At 37.6% G+C, this 11,805-nt stretch overlaps 2 protein-coding genes across 2 annotated transcripts; both read left to right on the forward strand.

The window, feature by feature from the left end:
• Window positions 1-323: 323 nt before the first annotated feature.
• LOC309503073 (uncharacterized protein) lies at window positions 324-8,656 on the forward strand (the record flags this gene model as incomplete). Its single annotated transcript, XM_082175764.1, has 9 exons — window positions 324-629; window positions 810-1,082; window positions 4,031-4,273; window positions 4,376-4,645; window positions 6,280-6,522; window positions 6,699-6,933; window positions 7,802-7,848; window positions 7,989-8,231; window positions 8,381-8,656. Coding segments are annotated over 9 exons (2,136 nt in total), but the record flags the coding sequence as incomplete, so codon positions are not given.
• Window positions 8,657-10,670: 2,014 nt separating this feature from the next.
• Window positions 10,671-11,509, forward strand: LOC309503074 (gamma-crystallin M2-like; the record flags this gene model as incomplete). Its single annotated transcript, XM_082175765.1, has 3 exons — window positions 10,671-10,679; window positions 10,816-11,058; window positions 11,155-11,509. The coding sequence occupies 3 exons, from the start codon at window positions 10,671-10,673 to the stop codon at window positions 11,425-11,427; spliced, it is 525 nt and encodes a 174-aa protein (XP_082031891.1). The 3' UTR covers window positions 11,428-11,509.
• Between the last annotated feature and the right edge of the window lie 296 nt (window positions 11,510-11,805).

Below are 11,805 nucleotides of genomic sequence, written 5' to 3' on the forward strand. Positions count from 1 at the left end.
AGGTAGGAATTTTGATTTGATGAATCAGGGCTTTTAAATCTATGGATAGGATTAAGAGGTAAGCAGCACCATCAGAGTGACAAATCCCAGTCATTGAGAGGACAAATAAAGTTTGATCCACCATGTTGATGGAGGTTTATAAAGCAGACCTCATGCCCTAGTTTGTTTGACTGTTTCTCTTGTTTAGGACTGTTTCCTGAGGTTCACATCAAAATGAGTAAGGTAAATGAGACGGTCAAAGACTTGCATTTCTTGAGGAAACTTTAGGTTAGCATTTGACTATGAAAAATTGTTATCCAAATGCTTCTTATACTTAACTGTACTTTGACTATGAACATAACAACAGAACCAATACAGTGTGTATTGCTTTAATCGCTTGCTTGCAGATTATTTTTTATGAGGATAGAAACTTCCAGGGTCGCTCCTATGAGTGTGGCACAGACTGCCCAGACATGCACCCTCATTTCAGTCGATGCAACTCTATCAGAGTGGAGAGTGGCTGCTGGGTCCTGTATGAAAGACCCAACTACTCTGGTTTCCAGTATGTGCTAACCAGGGGAGAGTATCCTGAATATCAGCGCTGGATGGGCTACAATGACACTATTCGCTCATGCCGTACATTTTCCAATGTGAGTAATATGCATGTTAATGATTATTATTCCATCTTTGTGGTTTGCTGTTCTGACACACAAAAACGTTGTTGTTCTCAGTACCCACAGTGTTTAAGCCTCTTGTTGTATTTTGTGTTGTTGTACACATTAACACAGCACACATTCAAACTCTTGACTTTAACTATTTGAAACTTGCAGAAAAGTGATGGATCCTACCGCATACGGATTTACGATCGGCCAGATTTCCAAGGTCAGATGATGGAATTCAGTGATGACTGCGGGTCCATTCATGAAAGCTTCCAGTGCCGCAGCATTCACTCTTGCAATGTCATGGAGGGATACTGGACCTTCTATGAGCACCCCAGTTTTCAAGGCCGTCAGTATTTCATGCCACCCGGAGAGTATCGCAAGTTCAGCGACTGGGGTGCCATGTGTGCCACCATTGGCTCCTTCCGCAAAATCACAGATTTTTAGAGTCCACATTATTAAAATAATTGTGCCTTTACTGGCATTGACTTGTCAATAAAATGTCACAAAACCATATGCTTTGCAGTGTATGTATTCATGCTGCAGGTGTGTCATGCACACTCAAGTTGATTATTACAGCTGTCCATGATCAAACATATATAGATTTCAGACTATATGGCATCTGTGGGGGATGCTTTGATTCCTAAAAGAGAATAGGGCTACACTTTATTTTGATGGTCCACTTTAGACATTCTACTAACTATAAGTAACTTCTCAACTACATGTCAACTAATTCTCATCAGAGTATTAGTACTGGGTTAGGTGTTAGGGTCTGGTTAAGTCAAATAATTTGACATGTAGTTACAAAGTTACTTATTATCAGTAGAATGTCTGTTGGGGGGCCATTAAAATAAAGTGTAAGCAGATATTAAGCAGACACTCTACTAATACTCTAATGAGAGCAAAGTTACCTCTTGTTTTTTAGAATGTCTAAAGTGGACCATCGGGAAAAAAAAGTGTTCCCAAGATTAGTATTTCTTCATGTTTGCCAATGTAAATTATTTAGAAATACACTGTAGGCATTACATATCGTAATTGATGGCACTTTTGCTTTTGGAATCAATCAAGTTATATACTACCTGTTATATATTATAACAATTGTAATGACAAACTAAATGTCACTACTGGCTATCACGTAGATCATACCATGCTGGTAACATTATTAGTCATTGACAATTATTTTGATGAAGTAGCCATCCTACACTGGCAAGGTCCTGCAAAACATTAATTGGTCCAATACATTAGTTAGTGAGATGAATAATGGCAATGGGACTGTCATTGACATCAAACTGTAATCAAACTGACATCACTTTTTTTTTTTAACAGATACCCTCATGAAACAGTGGGGAGAACAAGTATTTGATAAACTGCCGATTTTGCAGGTTTTCCCACTTACAAAGCATGTAGAAGTCTGTAATTTTTATCATAGGTACTCTTCAACTGTGAGTGACAGAATCTAGAACAAAAATCCAGAAAATCACATTGTATGATTTTTAAGTAATTAATTTGCATTTTATTGCATGACATAAGTATTTGATACATCAGAAAAGCAGAACTTAATATTTGGTACAGAAACCTTTGTTTGCAATTACAGAGATCATACGTTTCCTGTAGTTCTTGACCAGGTTTGCACACACTGCAGCAGGGATTTTGGCCCACTCCTCCATACAGACCTTCTCCAGATCCTTCAGGTTTCGGGGCTGTCGCTGGGCAATACGGACTTTCAGCTCCCTCCAAAGATTTTCTATTGGGTTCAGGTCTGGAGACTGGTTAGGCCACTCCAGGACCTTGAGATATTTAGTTGCCCTGGCTGTGTGTTTCGGGTCGTTGTCATGCTGGAAGACCCAGCCACGACCCGTCTTCAATGCTCTTACTGAGGGAAGGAGGTTGTTGGCCAAGATCTCGCGATACATGCATCCATCCTCCCCTCAATACGGTGCAGTCGTCTTGTCCCCTTTGCAGAAAAGCATCCCCAAAGAATGATGTTTCCACCTCCATGCTTCACGGTTGGGATGGTGTTCTTGGGGTTGTACTCATCCTTCTTCTTCCTCCAAACACGGCGAGTGGAGTTTAGACCAAAAAGCTCTATTTTTGTCTCATCAGACCACATGACCTTCTCCCATTCCTCCTCTGGATCATCCAGATGGTCATTGGCAAACTTCAGACGGGCCTGGACATGCGCTGGCTTGAGCAGGGGGACCTTGCGTGCGCTGCAGGATTTTAATCCATGACGGCGTAGTGTGTTACTAATGGTTTTCTTTGAGACTGTGGTCCCAGCTCTCTTCAGGTCATTGACCTGGTCCTGCCGTGTAGTTCTGGGCTGATCCCTCACCTTCCTCATGATCATTGATGCCCCACGAGGTGAGATCTTGCATGGTGCCCCAGACCGAGGGAGATTGACCGTCATCTTGAACCTCTTCCATTTTCCAATAATTGCGCCAACAGTTGTTGCCTTCTCACCAAGCTGCTTGCCTATTGTCCTGTAGCCCATCCCAGCCTTGTGCAGGTTTACAATTTTATCCCTGATGTCCTTACACAGCTCTCTGGTCTTGGCCATTGTGGAGAGGTTGGAGTCTGTTTGATTGAGTGTGTGGACAGGGCTCTTTTATACAGGTAACGAGTTCAAACAGGTGCAGTTAATACAGGTAATGAGTGGAGAACAGGAGGGCTTCTTAAAGAAAAACTAACAGGTCTGTGAGAGCCGGAATTCTTACTGGTTGGTAGGTGATCAAATACTTATGTCATGCAATAAAATGCAAATTAATTATTTAAAAATCATACAATGTGATTTTCTGGATTTTTGTTTTAGATTCCATCTCTCACAGTTGAAGTGTACCTATGATAAAAAATGACAGACCTCTACATGCTTTGTAAGTAGGAAAACCTGCAAAATCGGCAGTGTATCAAATACTTGTTCTCCCCACTGTATATAAACATCCACTATCAGCTATCCTAAAGACATTTCACAAAACTATTCAGTTTAAATTCAATTATTTTATTTAAAATGTGTAATCCTAAAATAAATGCAGACTAACACTAATGTTGTGTTGTTTCCCCAGACCTTTCCAGCAGCTTTCAACAGAGCAGCTTTTGCTGGAAAAACTAATGTTACGGAGGCAATCACAGTGATTGTTTAGGCACAGTCATGTTTACAAATTTCCTGTACAGTTTCTGCTGACATGAGTACACTGCGACTTAAATGACAACACAAACAGTAGTACCATTATCTTCTCGGATATATATTATAGTTCCAGCAGCACTTGGCACCTCCACAGGAAAGATTTCAAAGCCCCTATAAACATGGGAAAGGTCTGTATGAATTACAATAACGTATTAGTCATAAATTAATTTTTATTGTGCTTCTCTCATTATCTAAATATTGTTTTCTCTAGATTATCTTTTACGAGGACAGGAGCTTCGGCGGCCGTCACCATGAGTGCATGAGTGACTGCGCTGACCTGCATCCCTACTTCAATCGCTGTCACTCCATCAGAGTGGAAAGTGGTTGCTTCATGGTCTACGACCGAAGCAACTTCATGGGACACCAGCACTTTCTGAGAAGGGGCGAGTATCCCGATTATATGCGTATGATGGGAATGAATGATTGCATCAGATCCTGTCGTATGATCCCAATGGTAAAGACTGAAGCAAATCATTATCTAAAGTTATCAATGGTCTTGTTTTAATACATTGACATTAAGTACCCAGCCTTAACTCCTGTTTTGTTACCCATTTAGCATCGTGGGTCCTTCAGAATGAGGCTCTATGAGCGCTCTGACATGGGCGGAAAGATGATGGAACTCATGGATGATTGCCCTAATCTTATGGACCGCTTTAATATGTCCGACTTCCATTCCTGCCATGTGATGGATGGTCACTGGCTTGGGTATGAGCAGCCCAACTATATGGGCAGGCACTTCTACATGAGGCCTGGCGAGTACAAGAGATACAGTGACTGGGGTGGCATGAGTTCCAGGATAGGCTCCATCAGACGTATCATGGATCTCTAATGAAAGGAGTCCTTTTGAAATGTCTGCTATATGCCCTTTTTCACACACTAAATAAAATGGTGTCTGTGCTGAAGTGTATTCAGTTTTGTTCTTGCACCCTCTACCTGGGGGGGTCACTGCCTGATGATGACACTTGCTACAGGCTGCCAGACTACTTTACACTGTTCAGTAACCTGAATAAAACTATAGAAACATTTTCCTCCATGAGACAGGTGTTGAGTGTTCTCTTTGCTTGTACTACACATTAAACTCACTCATGGTGAATAACTAATGATAAACAGATGAAGTGTAAAAAACTTGCTTTTTAATAATACGGCCAATGTTTAACATTGTTTATGTAGATGAACATTAAAAAATAGGATTGTGTATAATCAAAATACGGGGTGTGACTTAGTGGCTCTTGAGCAATACACTTAACCCCAGTTTAGTTCAGGTGAAGTAGGCTGCAGGGGACACACTTAACAACTAGCTGAAACATTCTAAGCCTGAACTGAACACACTTACAGACTGTTTCCAACAACTGGAGCAGATTTTAATCACCGACTGTGAACACTGACTGAACGCAACTGTCTCTGACTCGGCGCATTTGGGCATGATCAGTCGTAAGTATCAAATTACATTCATAATCAGCTTACAGTCGTTAAGTGTGTCCCCGGCTTAAGTGAACTGTATATATATATATATATATATATATATATATATATATATATATATATATATATTCCCCTATTTTACCCAATGCAACTCTGTCAGGGTAGAGAGTGCTTCATGGTGTATGAGCATCCAAATTATATGGGACAGCAGTACTTCCTGCAGAGGGGCAAGTATTCTGACTGTCATATGTGTGTGTGTGTGTGTGTGTATCAGCATTAAATATATATAATTTAAAATTATTAAATATATTTTCAATCGATTTTTTTATTGTAAGCACATGGTGAGTGAGTAACCCTAACTGTAACGTATCCATTAGAAACAGTAATATAAAAATATAGATATAAAAGTTACAATTAAATAAAATAATCAGTAACATTAAGTACTTAAATAATTAAAATACATACATTTACATTAAGCATGTTTATCATTTTATGAGATATGCAAATCCCACAAACCATTGTAAATTCATAGATTTAAATAAATATCACATGTCGAGACTTAAATGCAATTTGTAAACAATGTTTCATGAATTATTAGATATTGGGTATGGATATTAATGATTTTTTTATGTGATTACAGTCTCTTTTTTATCATCTATTTCACAAAATGGCAGTATGGACAATATTTTTTTTAACAAAGAATACCAGTAGAAAAGTTTTTTCCCCCTTTTCATTCCCCTTTTTTTTTTTTTTTTGCAATTGTAATATGAATGACACACACAGTGTCGGCACTTCGTGTCTACTATATATACCAAAGAGTGTCCTCAAAGTAATGAGCAGTGTCACACTCCCATGGTACAACTGCACTGTCAAAAATGGGGAAGGTATGCAATACTGTGAGGAAAGTGAGAAAGGGTTTGGGTTAACCCACAAAAATAGGCTTTTGTTTTGTGTTATATTGAAGACATGTATGATGGTTTACTGTAAATTGTGCATGTATAAAATGTCTTTTTTTTTCTTCAATCTTTTTTTTAACAGATAATTTTCTATGAAGACCAACATTTTGGGGGTCATCAATATGAATGCAGTGGTGATTGTGCAGATATGCTCTGCTATCTTAACCGCTGTAACTCCATCATGGTGGAGAGTGGATGCTTCATGATCTATGAACAACCAAATTACAACGGCCTGCAATTCCTGGTCCGTAAAGGAGAGTACCCAGAGTTTGAAAGCTGGTTGGGCAAAAATGATTCTGTCTGCTCCTGCCGTGTAATTCCCATGGTGATGATATGCTACTATATATGATTGAGTGATTTACATTGAAAGAAATTACAAACTTCACTTTTTTTTTATCACTCCAATCATTCTTTTACATTTCAGGATTTTTTTTTCTTAAAAAACGAGTGGATAGTAGCTAATTTACATACACTTTTTGTTCTTCTATCTATCATACACAGGGATCTTCTCATGAGGTGAAGCTTTTTGAGAGAATGGAGTATGGAGGTCAAATGATGTCTCTTGTGGAAGATTGTCCAGATGTGATGGACATGTTCCAAACAAACCACATATTCTCCTGCAAGGTAATTGGTGGAAACTGGCTCTTCTTCGAAAATTCCAACTTCAGAGGCAGGATGTACCTCATAAGGCCTGGAGAATACACCAGATTCACTGAATGGGGAGGAATGAGTGCCCGTGTGGGTTCCATCAAACGAATCATGGATTACTAGAATTAACTTTCAAGCTTAAAATCAACCTAATATTTTTAAACCTCATTTAAAACTTTGCTATATTTAATCCATTAGATGCTTTATTCTATTACTTGTTCATTTTGTATTGTAATATTGTTGTAAACACACACCAAGCTTAATACAGACTTCAAATTGGCAATATTTGCTTACTTAGGGCCTGCAATGTTGAGTAACACAAGCAAACATGTTAATTAACAACTCATGCAGCCTTTACACTCTCTTATGTTACCTCAAAAATAAATGTTTATAAACTCTGTTTGTTTTTGACTCATAGAATGTTTGACTTCATATTTGACAGTATATTTTTCATAATGTAATTTTGTTTCTACGACTAATAAATCAAATAAAACTGCTTATAAATGACTGTAATGTTTTCTTTTGTATACAGTTTTAAAAAGACAAAAGTTCTTTAAAATGATTCCATGTTCTGCTTTCATGTTAGTTTACTGTTTTTAGTTTTTTTAGTTTGGTCATTATATATAAGATGAATCTTATAACTATATTTCAGCTTTCATCCAGACTAAGCATCTATTACTCAACTGGTTCAGTAAAATATATTTTGCATTGATTCATTGTGCTGATTGCAGCCAGATTGAAGATTCTGCTAGCAGGACAGGAGCATTTTGTTGAATATGGAAAAACTGCACCAGGCCAAGCCAAACATAATCAGATTGTTTCATTGTCCCCCTGATTGTAGCCCCTATTACTACTCCCTGGGCTAGATTTATTTGAATGACAATACTTTTTGCTGACAAAACTTTATCACAGCTGCTTCTAGGTTTTATAAAAGACAGTGATAAATTGGATGCCAGTGTTGAGCAGTATAGCCCTGCCAGATGCCAACATGACTATCGGAAAGGTAAGATTGTAATTTCCCTCACTCTCAGACTAATAGACTTATAATGGTTTTTAACTCTATAACATGAAGCCAGTTTACAGCTAAGCTCATATTATTGCAAACTTGAATAGTAGATTTACTGTACCACTTTTCTTTAATAGATCATCTTCTACGAGGACAGGAACTTTCAGGGCCGCCATCATGAGAGCAGCAGTGACTGTGCAGACCTGCACCCCTATTTTACCCAATGCAACTCTATCAGGGTAGAGAGTGGGTGCTTCATGGTGTATGAGCACCCAAATTATATGGGACAGCAGTACTTCCTGCGAAGGGGCGAGTATTCTGACTGTCAGCGTATGGTTGGGTTCAGTAACTATATCAGATCATGCCGTATGATCCCCATGGTAAGTGATCTAAGGGAATAAATATTAAATGATAAAAAAAATAACCATGCACTAGTTCATGAATTCAAATAAATATAATGCTTATGTTCTTGCCACATAAAATGATAAATGTGTTGCTTAGTATATCCCAAATCCGTGTTTTCTTGTAGTATAATGGTAACTACAGAATGAGACTATATGACCAGGCTGATATGGGAGGTCAGATGATTGAACTCACAGAAGACTGCCCTAACATCATGGACCACTTCCATACATCTGACATCCACTCCTGCCACGTGATGGACGGCCACTGGCTTCTATACGAGCAGCCCAACTACAGGGGACGAATGTACTACCTTAGACCAGGTGAATACAGAAAGTACAGCGACTGGGGAGGAACGGCCCCAAGAATTGGGTCCCTCAGGAGAATAACCACCTTCAACTAGACAACATGAACTGTGCAGCAACATATGCACTAAATAAATTCTCTTGACTGAAACATCTTCTTGTCTGGCTATTATTCTGTTGTAGTGTTTTAATGTGAACTTAAAATCACCATAAAACATCATTTAAATAATTAAACTGTAATTATAGTTATTCTAAACTTAATTTCCTTCACTGACCTATCAGTGAAAATATGGTTACCAGACTGGAAAATATTCATTGAAAAATTCAGTAAAGCAAAACTGAGGGCAAACTGTCTATCACACAACTTATGCTTTTGGCTGAACAATGTGGGGCTCAGTCTGGATTAACTGTCCTCATTGTAGTTAAATCTATCACTACCATGACAAAAAAACAAAAGCAGCTCTGCTATTTAAATGCACATTGACCTCAAAGAAATTAGAGGACGTATTTAATACACATGCATGTTATCGTGGAACAAAGAAGCTATCAAATACCAAATGACAAGGTTTTTTCTCCTAAACATCTATTCAGCTTTATAATGTAAAGAAGAAGACTGAGTAAAGAAGACAAAATCAATCAATCAATTAAGTCATTCTGGATTTTTAATGAAAGTAAGTAATTTAAGTTGTGATTGGGTGGATACAGTTACATTTCTGATAATATCTGCTTGTTTTTAAGGCATAATCCAAATAGATACATCAATGCCATGCCGTACAATTTTGTAATTAACTTAATACAAGTTTTTTACTAATGGAAGACTATACACAACATGGTAGATGGATAAGTGTCCTACTTTACTTGGATTTATGCAAGTATGGCTTTGTGATTATGTGGTTATTTTTATTCTTGGAATATAGTGCTAACAGGTTTGTGAATCATTTTTCCTTTTGTGTGACTGATAAAAACTATTTGCACACATAGTCAATTGGTGTATGATATCACAAGAACATGTAATGATTACTGCTTGCTTGCTTGGTTTTTACTGTGTATCCTAGGCCTTTTTCAAAAAATTATTATTTTTTTTTTTACTTAAAAAGGTTTGCATTTCATTTTACTTTTACCATTAAAAATATGTAGAAGAGATTTACAAAAAGCACATAAATAATACACATGCACGTTACAGAAAATTTGTTGGACAAACTTGCTGCAATTTCTACATTGAACTTTTTCTACTTAACTTTTGCAAGATGCTGCATCCACAGCTGTAGGTGTTAGTAAGAAATTGAAAATGACCATCATATTGACAAACAAAAATAAACTTTTTGCATATTTTACATGCCACAATATATTAATCAATTTATTTTATACTTTATTTGGGCCTTTTGCTTGTTGCTAATATTGCTAGCCTAACTAATAGCTAAAACAAACTAAAAGTTGTATTAACCAATATCTATGCTTTTTAACCAGCACCAAAACACATCCCTGGAAGTTTCTTGATTAGCTGGTTTAGGTAGGCTATGTTTATTTAGGGTTGAAGCTAAACTCTTCTGGATAGTAGCCCTCCTGTTTCTGAACGTGACACCCCTGTTCTAGAGACGAATTGACATTTGAATGAGACAATGCTCACATAACACTTGTGTTCAATCATTCCCAAAACACAGTTAGGATTACAATAGGTTTTTTTCTCTCTGTTAATTTCCCTTTGTAAATTCTCCATTTAATTTCTGCGTTTTCTGTAAAAATCCTGTAAAGTATGTCAGTGCAGTTGAAAATCCTGTTGAGAATGGAATCTCAGTAACCGCTCCCTCTGTTGAGCAACTTCTTTAATGCAAAAGGGATGTTCCATATTGTTCTGTGAGCATTGTGTTGTGAATGTGTGGGTGCCGTACCAGTCATTTCCCTGGACCATGCAAGAGAAAACACCAAACATGTAATTATATATCCTTTTTCAAGTAAAATCCATATTTTGAACCCAATATTGTGCTCTAACAAAAAGGTAACATGTGCCAGTACCCTGACATATTCCTGTGATAATTTGAATAACAATACTTTGTTTGTCAAGAGGCAGTATAAAAAGCTTGGGAAGCATATGGAATCTCTCCAACGGTGACCATGGGCAAGGTAGGATTTTTGGCACCACTTTCATGACTTTTACATTGAATTGCACCTCCCCTATGTATACTAACCTTTGATGCATACGGATTACTCTCCTAATAGCGGCACTAAAATGAAGTGTTGATTTTGTTAACTTTTTCAGATTGTTTTTTACGAGGACAAAAATTTTCAAGGTCGTAGTTATGAGTGCAGCAACGACTGCACAGACCTACACACTTACTTCAGTCGCTGCAACTCCATCAGAGTAGAGAGTGGCTGTTTCATGATCTATGAACGTCCAAATTATATGGGCCACCAGTATTTTATGAAGCGAGGCGAGTATTCTGACTACCAGAGATGGATGGGCTTCAGTAGCTGTATTCGATCCTGTCGCCAGATACCAATGGTGAGGTTCACTGAATGTGCTGCTTTTGTGGATATAGATGACGGTTTCTTTGATGCCAGTGTACTGAATCCTTCCTTTGCATCTTGATGTCAACAGTACAGGGGACCATACAGAATGAGGATCTATGAGAAGGCTGACTACGGAGGTCACATGATGGAATTCATGGATGACTGCCCCTGTGTGTCTGACCGTTTCCACCATCGGCATGTGTACTCCTGTAATGTGATGAATGGCTACTGGATCTTCTATGAATATCCCAACTACAGAGGGAGGCAGTACTTCCTGAAACCTGGGGAATACAGGAGATACCGAGACTGGTGTGCTACCTGCGCTATTGTGGGCTCCTTCAGACGAGTCAATGATTATTAGCCATTCTGCTTGCACTAATTTATATGAACTGTTCATTTCCTGTTTATAAGCATAACTGTTTATAAACATTTTGATTTTTCACTTCTTGTGCCTGGATCTAAAAAAATAAATAAGAATAAAATGATATTTGTAATAATAAAGTACTCTTGTTTTACTGAATTGTCAGCACTAAATCAGACTTTTATAACAGAATTAACTAGCTTTTTTCAACTTTTTAATTTTATTTTTACATTATTAAACATTTACAAATCTTACAATTATTAAAAGATAAAACAATAATAATAACAACAAATTGCATTTATATCAATAAATGTAAACCCAAAAAGTATAACTGACTTATAATGATAAGTACCTTTTACTCAAAATGTGCCAAAAAGT

Source organism: Leuciscus leuciscus (genome assembly GCF_965113295.1).
Source record: "Leuciscus leuciscus genome assembly, chromosome: 7".
NCBI lineage: Eukaryota > Metazoa > Chordata > Actinopteri > Cypriniformes > Leuciscidae > Leuciscus > Leuciscus leuciscus.